The sequence below is a fragment of the Myxocyprinus asiaticus genome, chromosome 46, assembly GCF_019703515.2.
Source record: "Myxocyprinus asiaticus isolate MX2 ecotype Aquarium Trade chromosome 46, UBuf_Myxa_2, whole genome shotgun sequence".
Classification (NCBI taxonomy): domain Eukaryota; kingdom Metazoa; phylum Chordata; class Actinopteri; order Cypriniformes; family Catostomidae; genus Myxocyprinus; species Myxocyprinus asiaticus.
In genome coordinates, this window is record NC_059389.1 from 18,217,257 (window position 1) to 18,244,399 (window position 27,143).

At 37.7% G+C, this 27,143-nt stretch overlaps 1 protein-coding gene and 1 long non-coding RNA gene across 5 annotated transcripts in view; one reads left to right on the forward strand and one right to left on the reverse strand.

Annotated features, from left to right (window-relative positions):
• LOC127436343 (actin nucleation-promoting factor WASL-like) overlaps window positions 1–23,860 on the reverse strand; it is a 34,622-nt gene extending 10,762 nt beyond the window's left edge. The window contains exons 1-6 of one of the 3 annotated variants that reach the window (XM_051690446.1): window positions 23,455–23,859; window positions 11,099–11,233; window positions 10,874–10,960; window positions 10,558–10,654; window positions 9,299–9,322; window positions 2,025–2,205 (exon numbers count right to left, since the gene is read on the reverse strand). In XM_051690446.1, the coding sequence (XP_051546406.1) occupies window positions 2,025–2,205; window positions 9,299–9,322; window positions 10,558–10,654; window positions 10,874–10,960; window positions 11,099–11,233; window positions 23,455–23,559 (629 nt within the window). In that variant the 5' untranslated portion in view covers window positions 23,560–23,859. Of the gene's footprint in view, window positions 1–2,024; window positions 2,206–9,298; window positions 9,323–10,557; window positions 10,655–10,873; window positions 10,961–11,098; window positions 11,234–23,454 lie in introns of all 3 variants that reach the window. The other 2 variants (XM_051690447.1, XM_051690448.1) reach the window with 2 other exon arrangements.
• Window positions 9,348–16,507, forward strand: LOC127436351 (uncharacterized). 2 transcript variants are annotated; one of them, XR_007896373.1, is made up of 3 exons: window positions 9,348–10,144; window positions 12,488–13,104; window positions 13,612–16,507. It is a non-coding gene; the product is annotated as an uncharacterized LOC127436351 (long non-coding RNA). The 2 variants fall into 2 exon arrangements; XR_007896372.1 differs by having other exon boundaries at window positions 12,949–13,104.
• Window positions 23,861–27,143: the final 3,283 nt, after the last annotated feature.

Sequence of the window (27,143 nt, forward strand, 5' to 3'; positions counted from 1 at the left end):
TCACACCCCGAGGTATTAAGGCTGAATCACCACGCTACCAACCCAGTGTGAATTCATTTAATAAAAATAAAACAAATCAGTGGTCAGACTCTCATCATTGTCTAAAGTGTATAACTCACAGCAATGCAAACTCGCAAGAGGCAAAAAAGTGAACTGCTAAGCATGACTTTTCATCCAAAAATACAAGAATAATATCTAATAAATATTAATGAGTATCAATAACATCTTCTCCTTAATTTTTTTATTTATTCCCTTTTCTCCCAATTTGGAATGCCCAATTCCCACTACTTAGTAGGTTCTCGTGGTGGCGCGGTTACTCACCTCAATCCGGGTGGTGGAGGACAAGTCTCAGTTGCCTCCGCTTCTGAGACCGTCAATCCACGCATCTTATCACGTGGCTCATTGTGCATAACACAGCGGAGGCTCCAAGCATGTGGAGGCTCATGCTACTCTCCACGATCCACGCACAACTTACCACCTGCCCCACTGAGAGCGAGAACCACTAATCGTGACCACGAGGAGGTTACCCCATGTGACTACCCTCCCTCGCAACCGGGCCAATTTGGTTGCTTAGGAGACCTGGCTGGAGTCACTCAGCACACCCTGGATTCGAACTCACAACTCCAGGGGTGGTAGTCAGCGTCAATACTCGCTGAGCTACCCAGGCCCCCCCGTCTCCTCCTTTATTAAAATTTGCACGTCAAATCTACTGACTTCAGTAGAATGTTTAAGCATTATAACAAAGCAGAACTACTGTATTATTTTCCTACAGCATTTAAACTGCTGAACATGATTTTTATTTTTATTTTTTTGCGTGAACGTAATTACTGTAGTTCAATAACTGGGGTCTCTGGATACTCGGAAACGATAAGGTAATAATTAATTAAAATAAATGAGACATTCAATATCTCCTCATAAACTCGGACAGTTTTAAAATATTTCTTGTAGCTTTGTACTCTCAAAGACATCACTGTGTGAGGCAAAAACGTGCGTGAAAAACATTTTGGTGTGAAGTTGGAGCCGAGGTTGCACTGACGCGTCACTTCATGGACTTCAGGGTATTCGGCAGGACTGATGCGAGTCATGTGAAAGCCGTATGTAAACGTATATAAACATCAGTCACTTTTACACATTAATAGCTCTTCTGCCCTTTTCTCTCCATGACAAAAAAGGTAGACTCACATGCCGATGCTGAAGTAAACAAACAACATGCCTTTCTCATTCAGTTGGTCGGTACATGTACCAGGTCACTCAATTTATGAATGAGAAGTTTCACAAGTACCGCTTCTTACTGTGCTGCTATAGCCAAGCACACGATTGGTCATAGCTGTAACCAATCAAGCGATCTGCCTCGGTTGGACTGCGACTGCCAAGCACACGATTGGCTGCTGCTGTAATCAATCACGAGGAGTAAGCGGCCTTAACCACTGACGTTGTTACACAATGCGCAGCCGCCGACAGTGACAAAATGATACGAATGTGTATTTGACTCCAATTCAGTCCCGATGGTTACCATGTTTTTGTACATGTAACGAAATCCTTGCTAGCAACACAGTCAAATCGTTTAATTATACTAAAATACTTTACAGGACAAATAATTAGTTCCAGGACATTTAGGTACTTTTCTCATTTTCCATGAATGGAAAATTGCATTACAAAATTCCAGGTTTTCCAGGACGTGTGGGAACCCGGTTACATGTACTTCAAGCTTCAATTGTTCTGATGGTAGGAAAATACTTTAAGCAATTTACGTATGTGTCAAGAGGCATGATTAATCGTGCACATTTTGTAAACTCGTTATTTTTTATATAATCACACTTAATGCGTTAAACCGAAAGCCCTAACCAAATGAATCAGAATTGAATCAAATCATATCAAATCAAGCACTTGTGAATCAGAATTGAATCAAATAGGGAACTCTGTATCGATACCCAACCCTACTATGATATGCAATTCTGATGTCACTTCCTGCAAACACAGGAAGTCCTTTTGCTGACTGAAACTGTTAAGACTCAAAGACTCACTGAAAGTTGCTGGGTGTCCCAATGTCAGCCTTTGTGAGCTTCTTCCTCTTGCCCTTCACCTTCTTTTCTTTCTTGTTAAGGCCACTGTGCACCATGTTATTCATGTGGGAATTGTTGTGAAAGCGCATGTTGTTTATTTCCGGATTCTTGATGTCCACCGTTGCCATCGGGAGAGCGGGACCTGGGCACATGACAACAGTCATTAGCTACAGTCTGACAATCCCAAACCAGTTGAACATATTACTATGTAAGAAGGACAGGAGTCCTCGCTGGTCGAGCTCTGAGAGTTTGTGTTGTCAACAACAGCTGATTCTCTCCATGTGTAAGCACTGAACACTGAGGGGGCGTCGCATAAAGTTGTGGTTCTTTGCAATCTACATGAATGAATTACACATATTCTTGAATGTTTTTGTTTGATGCCTTATACATTCAACATTCAGATAATGCTGGTGTTTTTGGAATCATAATGCCCATATTTGGCATACACAATTGACAAATGCATGTTCCTAATGATCTTTATGTACATTTTGATATAAAAACAAAATAACTTCATAGCTTCAAATTTATTTTTTTATGACTGGATAGAGAAGAAAAAGCCTCCAAAAAGAGACCAGAATTCAAGGGAACTTCAATACTGAATAAAAAGCATCTCAGGTGGCACCTCATGAAGTCATTTTAAAGAATATCTATATTGTGCAGAGCTGTAATCTAGATAAAGGGTGGCTTCTTTAAATAAGCAATAATATAAGATAGTTTACTACATAATTCTCACACTCCCATTTGTGTTACTGCAAAGTTTCGTGAATTCATTATGAATATTTTCCACATTTATAATAGTAAAGTATGAGTAGGTGTGTCCAAACTTTTTACTAATATTAAGTTATTATATTTTAGCAAAGGCTGTTTACCTCATAAGATAAGCCCCAAATGTTTTCTCCAACTAAATGAACATTTTAACAAAATTTCTTATTATTCATTTCGTTCATACTAACATGATCCCTTTAGACAGATGGCCAGTGACCAACATAGCCACAAGCAAAATAAATTGTGAATCATGACAGATATGATGTCACAATAATTCTCATCAAGGGATACAAAGCAGCTTTCATAGCAACGGCTGCTGTAGGAACAACAGGCTTTGTGTCAAAAAAACTTTCCCAAAGCCCACAAGCATTAGCTAGTAGTCAGTCTCAAGTTAACTAGGGAGTTCAACTGGAACACAAAGCCATAAATGTCTGTGTACATAATTTGCAAGAATACATAGTTCAAGAAAAGAACAATAAAACAAAGTCCCAAAGCAGTCAGACCTTTATCTAAACAAGTTAACTACGGTTTTCACTGAATAAAAAAAAAACTGCAGCTATTTATCCAATTATTTGTTCTCCATTATGTCCAAAAGTTAATGACAAAAAATGTTTCCAAGGTAATAAAACGGAGAAATCTTTTTATAATCTGGTTTAATACGCATTTTAAAAATTCATAGAAATTATATTTTCGTGTCCATGTTGGTTTTATAGATATTTGAAAAATACTGAGCTTTTTCTAAAAAAAAAAAAAAAAGTTACTTTAAAAATGTCAAGTATTGTAACCTTTAAGAGGTATTAACATAACTTGATCATTATTTGAAAGGCAAATACACACACACACAGTATATTACAAATATCAATAATTTGAGTCATGAATATCAAGTTTTTGTAGTGCTACTTCATTTGACTCCAAATTCAAACTTCACACAGTCATGAGGGTCTAAAGGGGTGCTCTGTGCTTTGTTTTTTTGTTTGTTTTTGTCACATGAAAACAAAATGGTTACACCAACTGACTTTCAATTGGTAGACAAACATATATAAAAATTATTTAAAATTAGATTGTTTTCCTAGTTATTTTTTTCAAAGAAATTATTATGAAAGATTATTTCCAACCTACTTACGCCAACATTTCTTTTCTCAAGAATTTTAGCTTTTAATGAGACTTTTTTTTTTTTCACTGAGCTCATATACATGGACACCAGAAAGATGTTTATTGCGAGAAAGCTGCTTAAGACTCAAAATCAGCATATGCGTTCACAATAACTATTTTATCAGCTTTTTCTTTACTCACGTATACATGCGGCTCGGTCAGTAAGCAGCTTTCTCCACAGCAATGCAATTTCCCTGTGACGCTTGTGTAAATAGCAAACATGGGATTTGAGGAAGACTTCACTAATTTATTCTCTTTTGCTTTGATTTATTTTCAGATATTCCAGAGTTGTGGCTGTGTTTTTTCCTTAACTTTCCATTGTGGCCTGCAGCGGAATTGCACTTCAATAATGGGGTTTCCCTTTTATGTAAAACTCTGGGAATCCCAAATATACTTGAGTGTATACAGTTGTGCTCAAAAGTTTGCATACCCTTGGAGAATTGGTAATATATGTACCATTTCTAAAGAAAACATGAGTGAGCAGGCAAAACACATTTCTTTTATTTCTTATGGGATTCATATTCAACTGTAGGTTATAACAGAATGGCACAATCATAAAACAAAACATGGTAACGGAGAAAAAAAATTAAATGATCCCTGTTCAAAAGTCTGCATACCCTTAGTTCTTAATACTGTGTATTGCCCCCTTTAGCATCAATGACAGCGTGCAGTCTTTTGTAATAGTTGTCTATGAGGCCCCAAATTCTTGCAGGTGGTATAGCTGCCCATTCGTCTTGGCAAAATGCCTCCAGGTCATGCAAAGTCTTTGGTCGTCTTGCATGAACCGCATGTTTAAGATCTCCCCAGAGTGGCTCGATGATATTAAGGTCAGGAGACTGTGATGGCCACTCCATAACCTTCACCTTTTTCAGCTGTAACCACTGGAGGCTCAACTTGGCCTTGTGCTTAGGGTCATTGTTGTGCTGGAAAGTCCAAGAGCGTCCCATGCGCAGCGTTCGTGCAGAAGAATGCAAATTGTCTGCCGGTATTTTCTGATAACATGCTGCATTCATCTTGCCATCAATCTTCACAAGATTCCCCGTGCCTTTAGAGCTCACACACCCCCAAAACATCAGTGACCCACCACCATGCTTCACAGTGGGGATGGTAGTCTTTTCACTATAGGCCTTGTTGACCCCTCTCCAAACATAGCGCTTATGGTTGTGACCATAAAGCTCTATTTTGGTCTCATCACTCCAAATTACAGTGTGTCAGAAGCTGTGAGGCGTGTCAAGGTGTATTTTTGTGGCATTGGTGCAGGAAAGGCTTCTTTCTGGCAACTCGACCATGCACCTCATTTTTGTTCAAGTATCGTTGTATTGTGCTCCTTGAAACAACCACACTGTCTTTTTCCAGAGCAGCCTGTATTTCTCCTGAGGTTACCTGTGGGTTTTTCTTTGTATCCTGAACAATTCTTCTGGCAGTTGTGGCTGAAATCTTTCTTGGTCTACCTGACCTTGACTTGGTATCAAGAGATCCCTGAATTTTCCACTTCTTAATAAGTGATTGAACAGTACTGCTTTGGATATCTTTTTATATCCATCTTTATAAAGTTCCATTACCTTGTTACGCAGGTCTTTTGACAGTTCTTTTCTGCTCCCCATGGCTCAGTATCTAGCCTGCTCAGTGCATCCCTGTGAGAGCTAACAAACTCATTGACTATTTATACACAGACACTAATTGCAATTTAAAAAGCCACAGGTGTGGGAAATTAACCTTTAATTGCCATTTAAACCTGTGTGTATCACCTTGTATGTCTGTAACAAGGCCAAACATTCAAGGGTATGTAAACTTTTGATCAGGGCCATTTGGGTGATTTCTGTTATCATTATGATTTAAAAAGGAGCCAAACAACTATGTGATAAAAAATGGCTTCATATGAGCACTATCCTTAAATATGTTTTTTTTTTTTTTTTGCATGATCAGTCATATTTTCAAAATCAATGCCAAAATTTCACAATTTCTGCCAGGGTATGCAAGCTTTTGAGCACAACTGTATATACAGACGTGAGGGACAATAGGCGTTATTTTGTATTGGTGTGTTTAAATTTGTATATTTTATAGGGTATTGTATGTCAAGGGGGACATGTCCCCCCCCATATTCATAACAGTGGTCTACTGATATGGGTTTTTTCCATGGTTGATTATTAAATTAATACATTTGGTCCCCCCAAATACTTCTGAAAATGCCCAAGAGAAGTTTTACTCACATCAATATCACAGTTACACACTTTTTTTAACTAGAAGTGTACCAAAATCACAGATCTCTCTGCACCATACCTGCTAAACCCCATAAAAACAAATCTCCTTGGACACCTACCTCGATTGAGAGCCATGAAATTCCTCTGAGCTTTAACATCCCTCCAGACATAACCCAGAGCACCTGAGAGAATATCCTCTGCCAATATGGAGGGTATGTTGCTAAATTTCAACACCGTACTAAAACACGGTCGAGGTAAAGGCACATTCAGTTCGTCCCCGGACAACACCAGACATTGCAGGGGTATCAGGCTACCATCTGGCTTCGAGATGCTCTAAAAACTCCTCAGATGGGGCTGACAGGATGGTTGTGCAGAACATCATCTTTGTAGCCTCGCATTGAGCCGTGAAGCAACAGAACAACTACCTTATTTACCCTACGTGAAAGGTTACCAAACTAGGGAGATGCATTTTGCTCAAATGCCTGTGTCGTCTCCTGAGATGCTCTTTAAACCAATTGGGATTTTTTACATTTTTTTATGAGCAGGCTACCCACCAAACCAATCACACTAGAAATCCTGAAAAAGTATGAATGCAGAATATTACGTAAATTACTGAAGTCACCGCTAATCTTGCTTAATCTCTGAAATTTGCTGTAAGCATTACAAGTCTGCAAATGCAGGAAAGACCACAGATTACATCTTATAAACAAGATTAAGCATGTGCGTTTCACCTAACAAACATATTGCTATCTTTTGTCATGATACACACTTAAAAATACAGGTTTCAACTGGGACCAAAAAGGATTTCGCTGCCTGATGCAATAGGAGAACCGTTTTAAACTTTTTATTCTGTATCTCTAGAGAAAACCATGTTATGCTAATGTTATGAAGAACCCAGAAACCAATATGCTGATCTGAAGAACCTATTATGTAACATCAAGAAATTTAAGTCAAAAACACTATGCAGCCCAAACTGGTTCTTTTAGCTAAACAATGCCGCGAACCTTTCATTGGAGCATTCTAGTAAATTACTGATTTACTGCAAATATCTTTATGAAGATAAAACAATGGCACTGAGCATGTTCAGTCGGATATCTTGGCTGCCAAGCAAGTTACACAATTAGAAGTGCAGGAGAAGGAAGTGAGCTGAGGAAAGATTACGTTAGCTTTTATCTGCAGATGGACACCTTATAAAGCCCAAAGTATACTTTGGCTAGATGCGAACACTAGGCGCCTGCCTACAGGACACATTATGCAAATTTCATTCTGCGCAGAGTGCTCAAGCACTGAACATGTGTGACCCGGTTTTTCTAACCGCGCATACTCTGAACACGCTGTATGCGCATGCGCCTGGAATTATTTGCATTAATGTGTGTGTCCACAAAGTGTCAACACTCACATTTGAGCAGTTGCTGTCACGAGGAAGTGCTAGAAGATGATTTAATTGCAACTAAACAACAGGAAACTAATGCAGAAACAGTGGATACGCACGTCAACAGCGCGTGTGTGAGGAGGTCTGGAGATACCTGCATTTGTATAGCTCGAGTCTGAAGAAATATGAACACATCTTTATAGGTCTAAACTCTTGAAGAGAAATAGTCCAGTGTTTCATAGCAGTCATAGTGCACACAGTTAAATGAAGTATCCTTTGAAAGGCTAGCATTTGACTGTATGCAGAAGCAAAGCGTTAGTTTTAAAACCAAAGTATACTTTGGGCTAAAGACAGCATTAATTTGTAGACACATTGTGTAAATCTGATTTGAATGATATCATTATTCATTGCATTGTTAAGCAGGGGCACAATACGGTTGTAACCACAGCTATAAATTATGAAAGTGAATTTGTAATGTGAACAGATTGCATAAAAAAATAAAAATATAAAAAAATCAAGTAATTGGCCTCCAGAGCTGCAAATCTAGGGCAAACATGCTGACTTTTCATATTCATATTCAAGTAATGGGCCTGAATTTCAAAGATAATAACATTTCAACCAGAAAATTATAATGACAAGTCTACTAATGCTGAAAAATAAAGAAAACTTTCACTAAAGTTTAATACTTTATTCTCTACTAAAAGATTACTATTACTCTTAAGCCCGAAGTATACTTTGGTTTTGCCGAAAACGCTTAGCATCAGCGTACAGTCGAAGGCGAGCCTATCAAAGTATACTTCAGTAGTGCGCATACACAGGCGATTAGTGCAAGTGCGCTACAAATGCTACGAGATTCTGGACTCAGGAGTTTAGACACATAAAGTTGTCTTTATATTCCTTCATACTCAGATTATACAAATGCAGGTATCTTCTGACCTCCTCACACATATGCTCTTGACTTGCACATTCACTGATGTTTTCACATTTGTCTCCTGTTGTTTACTGGTGATTCTCTCTTCTTCTAGTGCTTCTTTGTGACTGCAACGGCTCAACTGTGAGTGTTGCCACCTTGTGGACCCAATAATTAGTGCAAATAATTCCAGGCACATTCTGCACGTTCAAAGACATGCGATTAGAAAAAAACGGGCCGCTCGAGCACTCTGCTATGACGAAATTTGCGTCACGCGTCTTGAACGCGGATGCTCAGCATTCGCGTCTGACCGAAGTATACTTCAAGCTTTAAGGCACAGTGTTCTTTCTAGCATATAACAATGCAATTAGACAAAAGTATTGATGGTCTATATTTGGTGTCACACTTGTTCTGCTACAGCCTGTCAGCTTGTCAAAGGACAAACTAAACATAACTGAGTAACTATTAGGGATGGTTCCTAAGTACATCCATGAGAAAATCTTTAAATTAAGTGTGACTGAATGGGAGATGACCACAGCAGTGCAGTCGTATGGAATTATCCATGTGGCATACATATGGCCTCCCGGCACACAGATTAACACCAGGCTTCCATAGATGGCTTGAACACTGCTCTCAATTAGGTCATGTACGATGCATGTACATTCACGTGCCATCACGCTTGACCATGCTCACACAAGGGAAAAAAAAATTCTATCGAAGACATTTGTGAATTCCTTTCAAAAAGAGTAATAAAAAACAATATCAACCAGAAATTATTATCATTGACAACATTAGGAGTAAATTCATGAGTGAATGTAAGTACCAGCAGACATACCATTTGGTGGGTCACGCCTTTTCTCTGCAAAAACAAAATTAACATTGTTAAAATGTGGAGGCCAAATTTTAACGACTACTGAGGTCAGTAACGGAGAGGAAGAGAGCCAGCAGGAAGTCACCCAAAGGAGAGGAAATGGTTTTATGGTGTTAGTTTTGGAAAGGTTAGGGTACAAGACAAAAAAAGAGGTGTTCTGAACTCATTCACATTTTTTTCAAGACATAAGATCCTCCAATCACATTAATAGTTTAATATTACATTCTTTTTTCTTTGGCTTCAGCATTAGAATCAGCATTAGGCAGAATGGCAATCTCAGTCACCATTCACATTCATTGTATGAAGAAAGCTGCAGAAAAAGTGAATGGTGACTGAGGCCAACAATTGGCCTGACAGCTCCTTTTATGTTCCACAGAAGAAAGAAAGTCATACAGGTTTGAAACAACATGAGGGTTAGTAAATGATGACAGAATTCAACTATCACTTTGAGCTAATATGATGTTTTGTCTTCATTCTACACATTAAAATGTAAGGAGAGAGCAGACTAGACAGACACATGAGACGTACAAGGCACCTGGGCCTCTTTAAAAAACAGTCAGCCAGGAGAAGCCTAAACTTCAAAGCCCAGCATGCAAAACAGAACAGGAAGTACTGGAACCCAGCCAGGAAGTGAAGAGAGACTGCTGCGTTTACAAGAGGAGCAAGGGGAGAAAAGACCCACTATGAAGGTTTTACGACACAACCTACAGAGAGAATACCAGCACACTCGCTACGACTACGCCACTACGACAGATTCCAACTACAGACTGAGAGGAAAAGGAGAAAAGACAGTTAGAAATAAAAAGAAAGGTAAGTATGTAACTAGAAACAGGTTTATGACAAATGTAAAATTCAGATAAAAGAGCACAGGCTGAGGTATAAATATATTTTTTTCCCTTCAGTTGCTATTAAAGGGATTGTTCACCCAAAAATAAATTGTGAACCTCATGTCATTTCAAAATTGTATGGCTTTTTTTTTTCTCTCTATACACTAAAATTGAAGGTGATTAAGGCAAATTTTCTGCCCCTTGTGTTCCACAAAAGAAAGAAAGTGAAACAACATGAGGGTGAGTAAATGATGACAGAATTTTCTTTTTTGGGTGAACTATCCCATTAAATGTAAAGGACGTTAGCTGAGTGTGTTAAAGAAAGTGATTAAATAATGGAAAAAGACAGGGAGAATGTGGGACAGGATCAAAGTTAGGAAACAATAGCAAATTTACCAGTTTTCCTTTGTCGTCTGATGAGTAGTTCGTTGAGTGCACTCCGAAATCGTTTGGCTTCCTCCTCACTGGCGAAGTTGAGGCCAATCTGACACGACTAAAGGGCAAAACACACCTTATAACTAAACCAACACATCCAATAACAAATAAAGCAGTTTTATATATCATCACTACAAAAAAAGCAGTTTTAAGCAGTTTTACAAGAATGACAAGCCAGTAATTAGCAAAACACATTTTTCTATGGAACATCTATACAAAAATCCTCTGTATGCGTTCCTGCATGGTCAATAGTGAAATATGAAGGAAAAGAGCTTACATCTCCTGCAAAGGTAATGAAGTATGACCTAGAACTATTGATCGTGATATTACTGTAGAGCTCCTGCTCAAACTTTGCTTTCCCATCCTGCAAAAATGAGAGAAAAAAAAAAAGACACTGTACACTTTGTTTGCACCAAGAGAACACAAGTGCAGAATTTGGGCATAGAGAAGTATAGTCAACGTTTAATTTAAACATACTGGTCCATTGGCTCAGAGAGCTCACCTTGATATCAAACACACGGATAAAATAGGACCTCTGAGGGTTGTCTTTCACCAAACACGCCACACCGCAGCACCTCTTCGACCAGGACGAGCCCCTGTCTGCTCCGTACACCTGGACCACTGCTGAGCACAACGTCTGCAAAGAGACAAAAGAATTAGACCTTCATTACCAAATACAGACACGATTCTTGTGAGCATCATAAAATTAAGACTGTCTTTGTAAAGAAGCGACAAATTTTTTATGTAAATCGATTAGCGTTGGCTAAATATAGCTCACATTTGATAAATCTGAACCAATAACTGAAGACAGTATTGAAATAGATAAAAATCAAGGATATTGTAAAAATGTTCTTTTTAGCAGTGCATATTTTATGTGGCAGAAAAAAAAAATTCAATTAAAATGTTACGGTTTCTTTAACATAAATATATAAATTACTACGTGTTTAATTTGCAAACAATAGCTGAAAATTTTACAGCTATATTCATAAAACACACTTCCATTGCAGAACTATGGCAAACAATCGATGCCATAAAAAATAATACATTTTATTTTTAGCAATATATTTTTATTAGAGCTGTCAGAATTAACGTGTGAATCACATGTGATCAATTTACAAAGCTTAACGCATTCATTTTTCTTAATCGCGATTAACGCATTTACCATTGATACAGCATAAACCAGCATAAACACTGGTTGGGAGGGCGGAAACCTTTGTGATGTGTCCTTTCGGAGTCATTACACTGATGTACACACCACAACAGTGCTTCCCTGTCAGTGATAAAATTATGGATAATGGACCTCTTAGTGCTATTATTTGATGTACAAAACAAGCCCAGATGGGACTTATGATAGAAATCAAGTATTTTCAGCCTGTGTAAGGAGCATTACCACAGAAGCACGTCAAGTCTTAACCATCACCCGTGGAGGTCAAAGCGGCGCTGGACGCTGGCGTTGACGCTCTGATGCAAATCATGAACGCAGCTTCAGGATTGCTGTTGGAAAGCAGATAGTCACAGTCTACCGGCAGATTAATATTGTGGAGGATGAGAGCTTAAGAGATTTAATGCCCATTGCAATGAATACTAAACCTATGGGGACTAAAGTCATATTTACACAGCAAAGCTGGCACAGAAGCTGTATTTGAAGTGGTACTTAAGTGTATTTTCACAGAGCAGGAATAAATGCATTTACACAGCAGTTGCAAATGCATAAATAGTGTTATGAGATGAATCATTTAAATGTAAAATGATGAATATAGAAATATGAAATGAATGAAAATATGAATATGCAACCTATGGGACTAATTCTTTAGACTTTGGGAAATGTTTAATGTTACTTGAATAGATGATATTTTGGTTTATTGTTACTGTTTTGTTTTCTTTCCTATAGTGTTGTCAAAAGTACAGGTACTTCGGTACCAAGTCGATACCAGAGTATGTGAGTGGAGCGGAGTGGAAGCGGAGTGAGGAGTGGAGTGGCATGATTTTGCCTGAAGCTGGTTTTTAAAAAAATCAGAGCGTTATTGTTTTCTCTTGCTTCAAGAGCGCTCCACTAATGCTACATCACGAGCACAACACCTGTTAATGGCCTTTAATGCAATAATTCACCACATGTTATGCAGTGTTAAACACTATTGGCATGAAGGAAAGATGGAATTTCTGATATAACCATAAAAATTGTGAAAAAAAAATAAAAATAAATCTAGAGGCACTTGGTAATATTCGACCTCCCGTGCGAAGGTTACTTTCGCTTTCACTCTCTGTATTCTGTTCACGCTCCCTATTATTGAGATAAGTTTGATGTAAAGCTTGAGTTAACTACATGCTCATGTCTCATCTCTTTATTCCAAGATCAGCTGGCATATATTGAAAATTAATGACGGGACGGCGAAGGAGAACACGAGTAAAGAGGTGATTGCCACGATCAAAGGTTCATTGTGAAATCCTAAAAGACATGTACAGAAAACATGATGATAATCCATTCATATGTGGAGAGTAAATCTAAAGGTCAGTAATATATATACACACACACACACACACACACACACACACACACACAGGCGGCCAAAAGTTTGGAATAATATACAGATTTTGCTCTTATGGGAGGAAATTGGTACTTTAATTCACCATAGTGGCATTCAACTGATCACAATGTACAGTCAGGACATTTATAATGTGAAAACTTACTATTACAATTTGAAAAAAAACTACTTCAAAGAGTTCTCATCAAAAAATCCTCCACGTGCAGCAATGACAGCTTTGCAGATTCTTGGCATTCTAGCTGTCAGTTTGTCCAGATACTCAGGTGACATTTCACCCCACACTTCCTGTATGGCACTTGCCATAGATGTGGCTGTCTTGTTGGGCACTTCTCACACACCTTACAGTCTAGCTGATCCCACAAAAGCTCAATGGGGTTAAGATCCATAACACTCTTTTCTAATTATCTGTTGTGCAATGTCTGTGTTTCTTTGCCCACTCTAACCTTTTCTTTTTGTTTTTCTGTTTCAAAAGTGGATTTTTCAAAAGGCCTGCACCCCTGAGTCTTCTCTATACTGTTGTACATGAAACTGGTGTTGAGTTGGTAGAATTCAATGAAGCTGTCAGCTGAGGACATGTGAGGCGTCTATTTCTCAAACTAGAGACTCTGATGTACTGATCCTCTTGTTTAGTCGTACATCTGGCCTTCCACATCTCTTTCTGTCCTTGTTAGAGCCAGTTGTCCTTTGTCTTTGAAGACTGTAGTGTACATCTTTGTATGAAATCTTCAGTTTTTTTGGCAATTTCAAGCATTGTATAGCCTTCATTCCTCAAAACAATGATTGACTGATGAGTTTCTAGAGAAAGCTGTTTCTTTTTTTCCATTTTTGACCTAATATTGACCTTAAGACATGCCAGTCTATTGCATACTGTGGCAACTCAAAAACAAACACAAAGACAATGTTAAGCTTCATTTAATGAACCAAATAGCTTTCAGCTGTGTTTGATATAATGGCAAGTGATTTTCTAGTACCAAATTAGCCATTTAGCATGATTACTCAAGGATAAGGTGTTGGAGTGATGGCTGCTGGAAATGGGGCTGTCTAGATTTGATCAAAAATGACTTTTCAAATAGTGATGGTGCTGGTTTTTACATCGGTAAAAAAAAAAAAAAAAAAAATCTCCCCTATTAAATATTTTGAATAATCATATAATCATTGTAATCTAATGCATCGCAATTTTAACTGTAGGCTCTTATGTCCCGCATTAAATAGAATTGAACTTTTAACGACCTAAAACACCAACTGAACTAATCAATATGTTAATATTGCATAGTCTGACTTTGACCAATTGCCATCTAAATTTATTTTAGTGCTGTAGGCTAATTTATGCATTATACATTTGCAGATGAAGAAGCTCAGCAAATGCGAGCAGAGAGAGGTAGACTTAAAATCTTTAAAAAATCCAAACGCTAGTATTTCTAAAAGTGAACTCTGCATTAGACATATAGTTTTGATAGTCTTATCTAGTTTTGATTTAATAAAGTGTAGAACATTCTGAGAATGTAATTTTTTCATTCAAAAAATTATAGGGCAAGGTTAATTAAAGGTGCACTAATAGAAAATAAAAGGCAATAATTGCAATAATACATAGGCCTAATAATGTTTTTGTTTTTTTTAGTTTGGTAATTTATAAATTTTATTTAATGTTTTTTTCGTCTTGTAATTTATTTAATTTATTAAATCCAGAGAATGTTGCAGGCATGTTTCAAAAGTAAGCTATAAAAATAATTTAGTCTTGGGCTAATGTTAGTGTTCCAATAAAGCACACTGAAGCTTTTCTTCCTAGTATTGTGTATTTATTTTCATTTAATACATCTTCTGCATGGAGGGTTGCGATATTTAAAAGCATACTGAAAAAAACTTTACAGTGGAGAGGTAGTCAGGTGCTAATTTTGCCATGGAGCGAACATGGAGCAGGGTGTCTCTAATCCAGGAGCGTGGAGCGGGAAATGGCAACCCGGAGTGGAGCTGGATCAAAGTGATTAAAGAATGCTTTGAGCGCGGAGGAGAAATTGTAACGATACCAGTGATTCTGCAATACTGGTAGTACCAAGCACCGACTCAATCCGGTACCAGCTAACTGACACATGACGGCTTTAAAATGCTCACAGGCTTATTTTGAACGTGTGCTCTGTTACTCCTTTTAAACGGAAATGGGAAATTTATCAAATTAAAATCGTGAAACCACTAATGGCTGGAATCTTCAGCGTGGGTGAGCAATGTATAAACCCGACCACTCAAACACTGGAAACGCATCAGACATCGAGAATCATTCGCGTTGTATCAGATGACAGAGCAGAGCACTAAGCCACGGTGAACCACGCAGCACATGTAAAATATATATTTATATAATTAAACCACAGCATTTGTGCTTTTATCTCAACTCAACTTTATTTATATCATATTTAAAACAACAGAGTTGACCAAAGTGATTCAAAGTAATAAAATTTAAAACATAAAATTTCAAAATTAACACATACATAAACATCAGTAATCTAAAATCCAAACACTACAAAACAGTGTCTTACATTTCATTTGTCAGACTCAAAGACTAGTGTAAAGAGATGAGATTTCAGACGTAGCACAAAAGTCTTCAATGATCACACTGGGCCCTGTGGCAAACTGTTTATCCGGTAAAGTGAAGCTTCCGGCAAAAAACACACGTCATAATAAAAGCACAATTCAAAATAAAAGCTAGATGCCTGAAATTGAAGAAATTGTGACAGAAATATATAACAACTGTATAATAAAATGTAATATTTACTGTAATAATAATAGTATTAATAATAATAATAAGCAACCAATATATCACAAGCGAGACTGCTGTTGAATAAAAGTTTGGGGAAAAAAATGCAATGACATGTTGAAAAGATCCATTTTTACTTGTTTAAATTTTAAGAATTGATTGATTAGACACCATTTTGATGATGAAATTAAACTTTAAAACATGGAGTTCTGGAAAATAATTATTATCAAACTATAATTATTAAAATAATTATTAAATTACACCCCTGAATTCGTGAGTTGGAATCCAGGGTGTGCTTAGTGACTCCAGCCAGGTCTTCTAAGCAACCAAATTGGCCCGGTTGCTAGGGAGGGTAGAGTCACGAGGTAACATCCTTGTGATCGCAATTAGTGGTTCTCGCTCTCAATGGGGCATGTGATAAGTTGTGCGTGGATCATGGAGAGTAGCATGAGCCTCCACATGCTGCGAGTCTCCGCGGTGTCATGCACAACGAGCCACGTGATAAGATGTGTGGATTGACTGTCTCAGAAACGGAGGCAACTGAGACTTGTCCTCCGCCACCCGGATTGAGGCGAGTAACCGCGCCACCATGAGGACCTACTCAGTAGTGGGAATTGGGCATTCTAAATTGGGAGAAAAGGGGATAAAAAAATAAATACAAAATAAATATTCAATTATAAAAAATAACTAAACTGTTGTGTTCAGTAGCACATTATCATATTAGCATATTTTTGCTGTGGTATCGAGAACCGTGAAATTTCACTGGTATCGGTACCGACTACTGAAATTTTGGTACTGTGACAACACTACTTTCCAAAAACAATGCATTTTAACAGGGAAAAAAAGTATATAATCCAAGTATAAATTTCAGCATTTTCAAAATCTGCGATTAATCACGATTAATTACAAACATTATTGACTGCCAGCCCTAATTTTTGTGCCATAAAAAAATTATTTTTAATTAAATGTAAAGTTTCTTTATCAAACATAAATAAAATATCACTAGGTGTTTAATTTGGAACAATAGCTGAAAATTGTACAGCTATAAAAGGACTCCATGACAGCTATATTCATAAACACACTTCTACTGGAAAACAATGGCATACAAACAATGCCACAAAAAATCTTACTTTCTTAGCAATATATTTGTATATGTGCCACAAAATATACATTTTTAATTAAATGTTAAGGTTTCTTTAACTTAAGTAAAATAATAAATAAATAAATATGACTACGTGCTTAATTTGCAACAATAACTGGACATTTTACACCTTTAATAGAACTCCATGACAGTTATATTCATAAACACACTTCTGCTGGAAAACAATACATACAAACAATGGCACAAAAAATTTATAAAAAAATTTTTTAGCAATGTATTTTTAAATTGGCCAGATTATTATTATTTTTTTATTAGGCTATATGTTCATGTTTCTTTAATAACAGACAGAAGCAGACAATAAAACAAAAGCTCAAAAAATTAAATAAATAAATATATAAATACAACAAAAAAAACAAAAGCTCTTTGGATCTACACAAATCAAAAAAGTGAAAGGTGAGGAGTTTGCATCCCTGAACAATGCTAAATACATTAGAGAAAGCCAAATGTTAAAAAAAAAAAAAAAAGGGGTATAAAAACACACATTCAATGTCAACAAATGTAAGATGTAGTGTCTCACACAGCAGCCAGTGACAGTATGGTCAACTGGCCCAAAACTCTCTCACACTGGCTACAAGCCAGCGGGCCATCCTTATTGTTGAGCCCTGCATTTGTCTTGATTTTTATGAAATTATTCTCATATCCCACATTTTACATGTCAGGGCTGCATTCAGGGCTGAACTGCACTAACTGCATGCATGTCCAAAACTGCACAAAAATCAGTGCATGAATACTGCATGATGGTCTTTAGTATACAATTCCCACTGTAGATCTCAAATACTGCAGTAATTTAAACTGCAGCCAAGACCTCAGAGTCAAACCCGATGGGGCATTTTATTCTCTCTCTTCAGGGACTCTTACCTTCAGTGTGTCTGTGTTCCATGCACATTACTTAAAGTAGCATTGCGAACACCCTTTTTCAGGACGTAGGCTACCAAAGGGAAAAATAGGCCAACGTCTTGGCAATACTGTCATAGCGAGAACAGCCAAGATCTCAGAGATGAAATATTTTCCATGGACAAGCAATACACACACATGGACTTATGCAGAGCAATAACTGCTTTCACCATTCCTGTGTACAATTTAGATATGAATAAATATCAAACACTGATCATTCAAAAAAAACTTGTGAAAATTATCAAACTTTACATATTTCAAAGTATCTGATCAATATAATTGATTAGTGTTATTTCTTCAATTTATCTATCCGATTACTTTATATAATCAATTAGTCTGTCGATTATTTCTTCCATTAACAAGGTAATTAATTATCAAAAGTCGTCAGTTTATTTTACAAATGTATTGTTTTGCACTGAATAAACATTGACGTGACTTTTGATAATTGATCATTTAATTGCTCGAATATTCAGATAAAAAGTAGGCTACTTTAATTTGCCACATTTTATTGAAAAAGCATCTGTGCTCATTTTCAGTCTTCAGTATCTATCAGAAACTACCGCACACACGCTACATTATGTACAAATATTTCATATAAATAAATGTAATAATATGTAACGACAATGCAGCTTTTATTAACACAAATTTGATTGCTGGGTAACTAACACATTTAATGCAATCCAGCCACATCAGTTACAGAAGTATCAATGAAACAAGACTTTCATTCATTTCTTGTGATGAAAAACTGCTTTCTCGTGCTCAGAATGTGCATACTCAGCATCTGAGTCCTTATCCTGTCATGGTGAGGGGAGTAATTCAAGGTCATCGGTAAACTCAAGTATTCACAGAAATATCCACCTCAAGCCAGAAAGACGTCTGCACCCTGCATTCAGAGTTCACTGAGTTCAAGAGTGAGCCCAGTTTCCATAGGATATACAGTGGCCCCAATCAGTATGGACACTTAAACCACTCTTAAAAATGTCTGGATGTCATTGCATTAGAAAACTAAATATCAAACCCAGTGGCATCTGCAAAAAAATGATGCTAGATCTTTTGTCAGAACTAACATTTGTGAGCCATTTTTGCAAACAATTTTGAACAGTAGTTTATAAATATTGTGTTAGCATTAAAAATACTTACTATTGTAAAATATTTTGCTTGAAAAGTGTGCTTGCACTATCTTTAGAAAACACTTAGTGAGCACTATGGTCCTAATTAAGTGTCTGACGTCATCTGCTGTTGTAGCCCATCCGCCTCAAGGTTCAACATGTTCATTCTGAGATGCCATTCTGCTCACTACAATTGTACAGAGTGGTTATCTGAGTTACTGTAGACTTTGTCAGCTTGAACCAGTCTGGCCATTCTACGTTGACCTCTCTCATCAACAAGGCATTTCCGTCCACAGAACTGCCGCTCACTGGATGCTTTTTGTTTTTGGCACCATTCGGAGTAAACTCGAGTCTAGAGAATGTTGTGCGTGAAAATCCCAGGAGATCAGCAGTTACAGAAAAACTCAAACCAGCCAGTCTGGCACCAGCAATCATGCCACGGTCAAACTCACTAAGATCAATTTTTTCCCGATTCTGATGATTGATGTGAACATTAACTGAAGCTTCTGACCCATATATGCATGATTTTATGCACTGCAATGCTGCCAAATGACTGGCTGATTTGATAATCGCATGAATAAGTGTGTACAGGTGTTCCTAATAAATTGATCAGTGAGTGTAAATGTCATCTGGTTTGATACTTTGTCACTGAATGCAATGTCATTTTTATGTTTTTAAGTGTGGCTTAAGTGTCCAAATATTTTTCATGGCCACTGTATAAGCACCTAACTAGGTTTCCATCCAAGTTGCAAATTTAATTTATACTAAAAATTGTAATATCGCAAAAAGAACTCATGAATAAAGCAGTGTTTCCATCCCATGTAATCAAGAAAACAAAATAGTCACTTCAAGAGAAACTGGCACAAAACAAAAATGTAAATGTAAGTTGTAGCCACTGAAGAAGCCTTTGTGACTCTTTTAGAAAAAAAAAATGAATCACTTGCAATTTAGAGCATGCAGACAAAACACTCTTTGCTAGCGATATGGGAGCAACAGTGTGTCAGACAGTTCTGGGAGGTAATAGTGTAGCATTCATTTCAACCCGATCTTATGAGAAGTCGTACACATTTGTACGAATTGGCAAAATCATGTGAAATCGTACGAGTTCATTCACATGAATTTGTACGAATTGGCTAAAGCATATGCCCCATAAATGAGTTCATACGTGCAAATTCCCGGATGTGTAATGCGGAAGCAATCGAAAGTTCTGTGTGTCAGACGTTGTGTACATGCTTATTAATTTATGTCCTAACCCAAACCCCATATCTGAAACCTAACCAGTAGAGTCTGTAAGGATGATCTGAAGCTTAGAGAGTATGTTTTGTATGACAGAAAAAAGTAATTGTCGCGTTTGACGAGGGAGAGTCACCTGACTGGCTGTTGCAAAAGTCATACTAATTCGTACGGTTTCAAACGATTTAGCAAACTCGTATGAATCTGTACGATTTCTCAATGAGACTGTTTTGTTCATTTTAATGACAGTCTTTGGTTCCAGCATTTCAGCCTGACCAAAGCAACATTTTAACTGCCATGCAAGGATATTGGTAGGTAACCAATAGTTCCAAAAAGCAACTATCAGCACCGATTAATCGGTAATATTGGTATACCTCGACTTTGAAAGGCTGCGTGCTCGACCATGCGCGAAACAGAACGGCACAAGGAAAAATGAAGTGTACACCAGCCATTACTGTATAATGAGCATATAAGCTTTAAGCACATTTTGGAAATTGTATTTGCATTTAGGAGTTTCCATACAGCATTTTTTATACTAAATCCCCAAAATCTGCAAGAAATGTGCGAATAGAAACCCAGCTACCGAATACTCTGATCAACTGTTCTTAACTCAAAGTTTCATACTGTTTGTCTTTAAAGCTGTCAAATACACTAGTATTGATGTTTACTTGCATATCTTGATCGATCAACCTGGGTTTATCATACGCATAACACCAAATACAAAATTCAAGGGTGGTAAAATTGGTGGATATTTGCCAGGCTTTCTATGTAAACTGCATCCGTACGGCATTCCTGTCTGGAAAAGTGTCTGCCAAGAACAACGAATAAGCATGTAAGACTTGTTTCTCCTACTTTCATAGCAATCAACCTCTTTATGTCAGGCTTTCGTTGGTCTGTGTAGAAACCTGACTCTAGATCAGCAATGGCTCAGCAGCCCTATTCATTAAAGCTCAAATCTCCAAGGAAAGGAGGCAGATCATTTCACTTCCTGTCCTCATAGACTGCTGATCATGCATCCCCCCCCCCCCTTCCCTTCCCTTCCCTTCCTATCTTTTTCCTTCTCTCCATCTCTCCCTCTCTTTATTGTGCTATTTGGACTCCATCCTAGCTCTGCCCTCAGTTTTTGGTGTTGGTTTGGGTCAAACAGTGATGAATGAACCCATGACTGCTACATCTTGGCCCTAAACAACGTGTCTCATATTTAGTCATTCCCTGTGAAAGGCCACTTTATGGCCTTGCCTCTTGGCTGCCGTTCCTGGGCTAACAGTGCTCGTGAACGGTCAACCTTCTCTTCAACCTAGTTATGGACAAGCAACTTAATTAGGTCTGATGAGAAAGCATGCCATTTTTGTGAATCAGACACAGACAGCTGCATTACGCAGTACTAAATAAAGGGGAAAAAATTCTATTTTGCACATATCTGATGCCAAGCTTGCACAGCTACATGCAAGTATGCACTCAGACAGGGTACGCAGAGATTGTCTCATATAAAAAGAACAGGCCTATTTTAGACTCAGTCACCTTTTACTTTTGAAAGTGAATTGTGACTAAGGCTACTATTATGCCTGGCAACTCCTTTTGTGTTCCACGGAAGAAAGTCAAAGTTTTGGAAAAACATCAGGGTGAGTTAATGGTGGCAGAATTCTCATTTTTGGGTGAACTATTCCTTTAACAACTGCAAGTTTATGACCTCTCCTAACCAGTTATACGCTTACTGAGCACTTTATTAGGAACACCTGCACACCTACTTACTCATACAGTTATCTAACCAGCCAATTGTGTGGCAGCAGTGCAATGTATAAAATCATGCAGATACGGTTCAGGAGCTTCAGTTAATGTTCACATCAACCATCAGAATGGGGAGCAAATTTGATCTCAGTGATTTCGACCATGAGCTGGTTTGAGTATTTCTGTAACTGCTGATCTCCTGGGATTTTCACACACAACAGTCTCTAGAGTTTACTCAGAATGGTGCCAAAAACAAAAAACATCCAGAGAGCGGCAGTTCTGCGGACGGAAACTCCTTTGTTGATGAAAGAGGTCAATGGAGAATGGCCAGAAAGCCTACGGTAACTCAGATAACCGCTCTGTACAACTGTAGTGAGCAGAATAGCATCTAAGAATGCACAACACATCGAGCCTTGAGGCGGATGAGCTACAACAGCAGAAGACTACGTCAGGCACTTTATTAGGACCATAGTGTTCCTAATAAAATGCTCAGTGAGTGTATAGTCCACAATCTCTGGTTTTGACACCCTTTAACTTACATTCACATTCAATTTAACAAGAACATAATCTTGTTGAGCAATCAAATCGTATTACAGGCAACAAAGTCATCAAATGACCCTGTGCATCTCGCTGATATGTCCCAACTCTCGTAAAAGCCAATGGTTGGTATGAAAGGCTTTAAGGATTTGGTTATGCAGACATAAAATCGTTAATGTGACATGTCACCAGTAATTTGTAAAAATATGGAAACACCACTAATATACTCTCACTTTAAACATACCCACAAGTCCTTGATGAGACAGAAAACAACATTAACTCAAAAAAGATCATATAACATATGCACAATTTTTGGATAGGATAATGAATATAATAAAACCCAGGGTGTAGATCTCATTTCAGCATAAGTGGGACAAACAAACAGGAATATTACTGATGCTCTCCCCAAATTTACATGTACTGAACTGTAACTAAAACCAGTGTACATACAAGACAGACAGACAGACAGACAGATAGATAAACAGATAGCTAGATAGATAGATAAATAGATGGCATCATAGGCACGTGTACACTTTAGCTGACTCAGAACGCGCTAATGACTCCACAAAATGCGGTCTATGTAGGCAGCTCACCAAATTTTGAGACACAGCCCGCTGCCATAGTCAAGTGGACGGCCTATTACTGAAAATATCCCATGCAATGTGCAACTACCATCTCACAATCATAGTAAGAGCTATAATATCTCATATTTCATCTATCTCAGTCATTAAGACATTCCCTTATGGACACTATTACTGCGTTAAAAGACAACTGCCCATGCCAGAAGTTAAAGTCAACGCCAATTCTTTCATTTGCATAACGGGTTATTTTCATAGCAGGATCATTTGCATATGAACTTGCGTTTAAAGGACTACAGATGGGGCCGCGAGAGTAAACACAACTTACAATACATTTCCTGCCCAGGTAGTTGAAGAGACAGTCGTTTTCCTGCGGGGTCAGAAGCAGAGAGCCGACGTTTGCCACCCTCCTCTGGGGCGGGTGGCCGCTCATATTGACAGGAGGGCAGGCGGATGAAATGCAGCGTTTGTCTCGTCTCAGATTATTCTATGTGAAATGTGTGGAATCACAGATCAACATGGCCTGCGCGCGGCTCATCCCTTAAGGAATTCCGCATACAAGTAGATCTGACGTAGTGTTTTTCCAATGCGCGAGCGGTGCGGAAGCGAATCGTTAACTGCCGTGGATTATTTATTCTTTAACACGTCCACTTTGAACAGACTGCATAATAAAAACTTTCATTCCTAACTCCTTAAGCAATAACGATCCTTCAATACAACATGGCAGCAGGACGGTAGAGTTCATGGTAAACTTCGGTAAGGGGGGAAAGGTTTTGGTTGCTGCTTCATTGCCACAAAAACACCCTTCTCAGAAAAATATTATTTTAAATAATGGTACAAAATAGTATAATTTTTAATATTGCTCGTTTGAAATCCATACACATGGAATTATAATGTAAAAATTACATTTATAAAACGATTGTCCCCTATGTTTCCTCATAGTGGTCTGTCCTTGTTTTCCCTTGCCTCTTGCAGAATGCGGACGGGATGCACACGGGATGGGGCGGAGACTCTGGCGGAGAGGGTGGAGCACAGCGCCGTCAATGATAGACGAGGAATTAAAGTAGCCTATTAGGCTGATCTAATACTGTATTTGACAGATGAGAACTAATGCTGTTATAAATAGGACATTTAAAGTCAAAATTATAATATTGTGAATTTCGTTTAGTTACATTAGTGGCGAAGGTAGACCTGCATCCATTGGTTTCATGCATTGACAGACTGTTAAAATCATTGTTTACTAGTATTCTCACATTGGTAAATCAAGATTTTTGAGGAGCAATGTAAGTAGATAATTTAAAAATGCTTGCAGGCCGCAGGTAATCACAGCCGTGCTAATACAGGGGCGCAACGTTTGATTGGTGGGGTGGGGGGCTGGGGGGCTTGAAGCCCCCTTAATATAACATTATACCATGATAAAAGACCAGCACTGGAAAATAAATAATTTATATATTGGTGCTGCAGTTTCCGCGAGCAATTGCACAGAAAACACAAAAATTTGTAGAGTGAACAAGTACAGCACAGTGAGCACACAAAACCTCATCACAGAGTATTTCACAGACATAACTAAGTAAACAAAGCAAAATCTACAATTATGCTAGTGCAGTATAATCATAGAAGGAATAATTGTAATCTGTTATTAAATTCTGTCAACCAAATCTGACCTAAATCTGACACTGCACTCTGACCCCAGTTTAGCTGGGATATGTGAAAAAAGAATTTCACTGTTTATGTGCAAAAATGTATAATGTGTGATAAATAAATAAAAAATAAACTATAATAATGTAATAACTATAAAATCTGTGTTCTGCAATAGTATTTTTTTTCACATAGGATATGCTTCATGTCATTATTTAGTAATATTTAATGACTATTATGACTATCTTCTTCTGCAGAACACAAACAAAGAGTTTTAGAAGAATATCTCAGCTCTGTAGGTCCATACAAAGCAAGTGAATTGTAACCAAAACTTTGAAACTCAAAAAGCACATAAAGTCAGCATAAAGGTAATCCATATGACTCCAGTGGTTTAATCCATGTTTTCTGAAGTGATACGATTGACTGTGAGAACAGACCAAAATATAACTAGTTTTTCACTATAAATCAGCAGTCTTCTTGGCGATCATGATTTCAAGCTCAATTACACTTTCTAACCCAATGTAGCACTCTGCGCATGCGTCAAGCACTAGGGAGTGTAATCAAGCTTGATATCATGATGTGACTAGAGACTGCAATGGCAAGATTACAGTGAAGAAAGAGTAAAAAAATGTCAGTTCCCACCCAAAACCGACTGGACATGGATTAAACCACTGGAGTCATATGGATTACTTTTATGCTGCCTTTATTTGCTTTTTGGAGCTTCAAAATTATGGTCACAATTCACTTGCATAGTATGGACCTACAGAACTGAGATATTCTTCTAAAAATCTTTTTTTTTTGTGTGTGTGTGTGTGTTCTGCTGAAGAAAGAAAGTCATACACATCTGGGATGTCATAAGGGTGAGTAAATGATTAAATAATTTTCACTTTTGGGTGAACTATCCCTTTAAGTAGAGAACTTCAGTTCACTCATCTCACAATTAGATGGCGATACAGACCTAACAGATTTCTCCAAGAGCAATTTGTGAAAGATGTTCTATTTTTAAACTGATGGTCCATCAGTACTCTTCCATACATGATCATGTGTTCTGGTTTTTAGAATGATGTGGGGCACTTTTCAGCAGGTCAGACAAGGAGACCATCTTAAACCTGTTATAACCAGTCTAATACTGCGGGGCTAATACTTATGGGTCATTGACAAATAATGTCGTACAAGGTGTTATAATGAGAAATCTTTTTAAAATCTAGTTTAAAACACTTCTCAGAAATGTAAGTCTTTGTATCCAATTTGGTTTCATACATTTTTGAAAAAAACTTTATAGCATTTTCTACAAAAAATAAAAAAAATAAAAATAAAAAATTGAATTTTAAAATTGTCATGTAATGTAACCATTAAGTAAAAAGTATTATAATACTTTCTTTGCACCTTGAATACATGAGTATAAACAACTTAATCGTTAATTTCCAAAAAGATAAATCATTTTTTTTTTTATAAATATTATGATTTGAGTCAAAAATATCAAGAGGTTTTCTCAGGGTTACACCACATAAACAAAATGTGCCTTTTCATAAAAATGTCAAATAATTATCAGAAGTTTTTTAAAACTTCACGCTCAGTCTTGAGGGTCTAAAGGTGTCCTCTCTGTTTTATGGTTTTTATAGTCAACAAACAACAAAATAACTACCTACATGTTGGTTACACCCAATGACATTGATTTGGGTGGACAAAAGCATTTTTTTCCCTCCCCTTTTTCTCCCCAATTTGGAATGTCCAATTCCCAATGCGCTCTGAGCCCTCGTGGTGGCGCTGTGACTCACCTTGATCTGGGTGGCGGAGGATGAATCTCAGTTGCCTCCGTGTCTGAGACCGTCAATCCGCGCATCTTATCACGTGGCTTGTTGAACGCATTACCACGGAGACATAGCGCGTGTGGAGGCTCCATGCTACTCTACGCAGCATCCATGCACAACTCACCACGCACCCCACCGCATTATACCACATTATAGTGACCACGAGGAGGTTACCCCATGTGACTCTACCCTCCCTAGCAACCGGGCCAATTTGGTTGCTTAAGAGACCTGGCTGGAGTCACTCAGCACACCCCAGATTTGAACTCGCGGCTCCAGGTGTGGTAGTCAGCGTCTTTACTCGCTGAGCTACCCAGGCCCCGACAAAAGCCTTTTTAATCATATTTTAAAACACAGTTGTTTCACTGCTTTTTTTTTTATATTTTATTTTTTTTAAATAACAATAAAAGATTATTCTGCACTAGTCATGCCAACATTTCTTTTTTCAGGAATTTCAGCTTTTAATGAGACTTTTTTTTTACTGTCTCTGGACACCACGACATCTTTTACTTTAAGCCCCAGAAAAAAATATCAATATAACTTTAAACTCAGACATTTAAAATATGCTCAT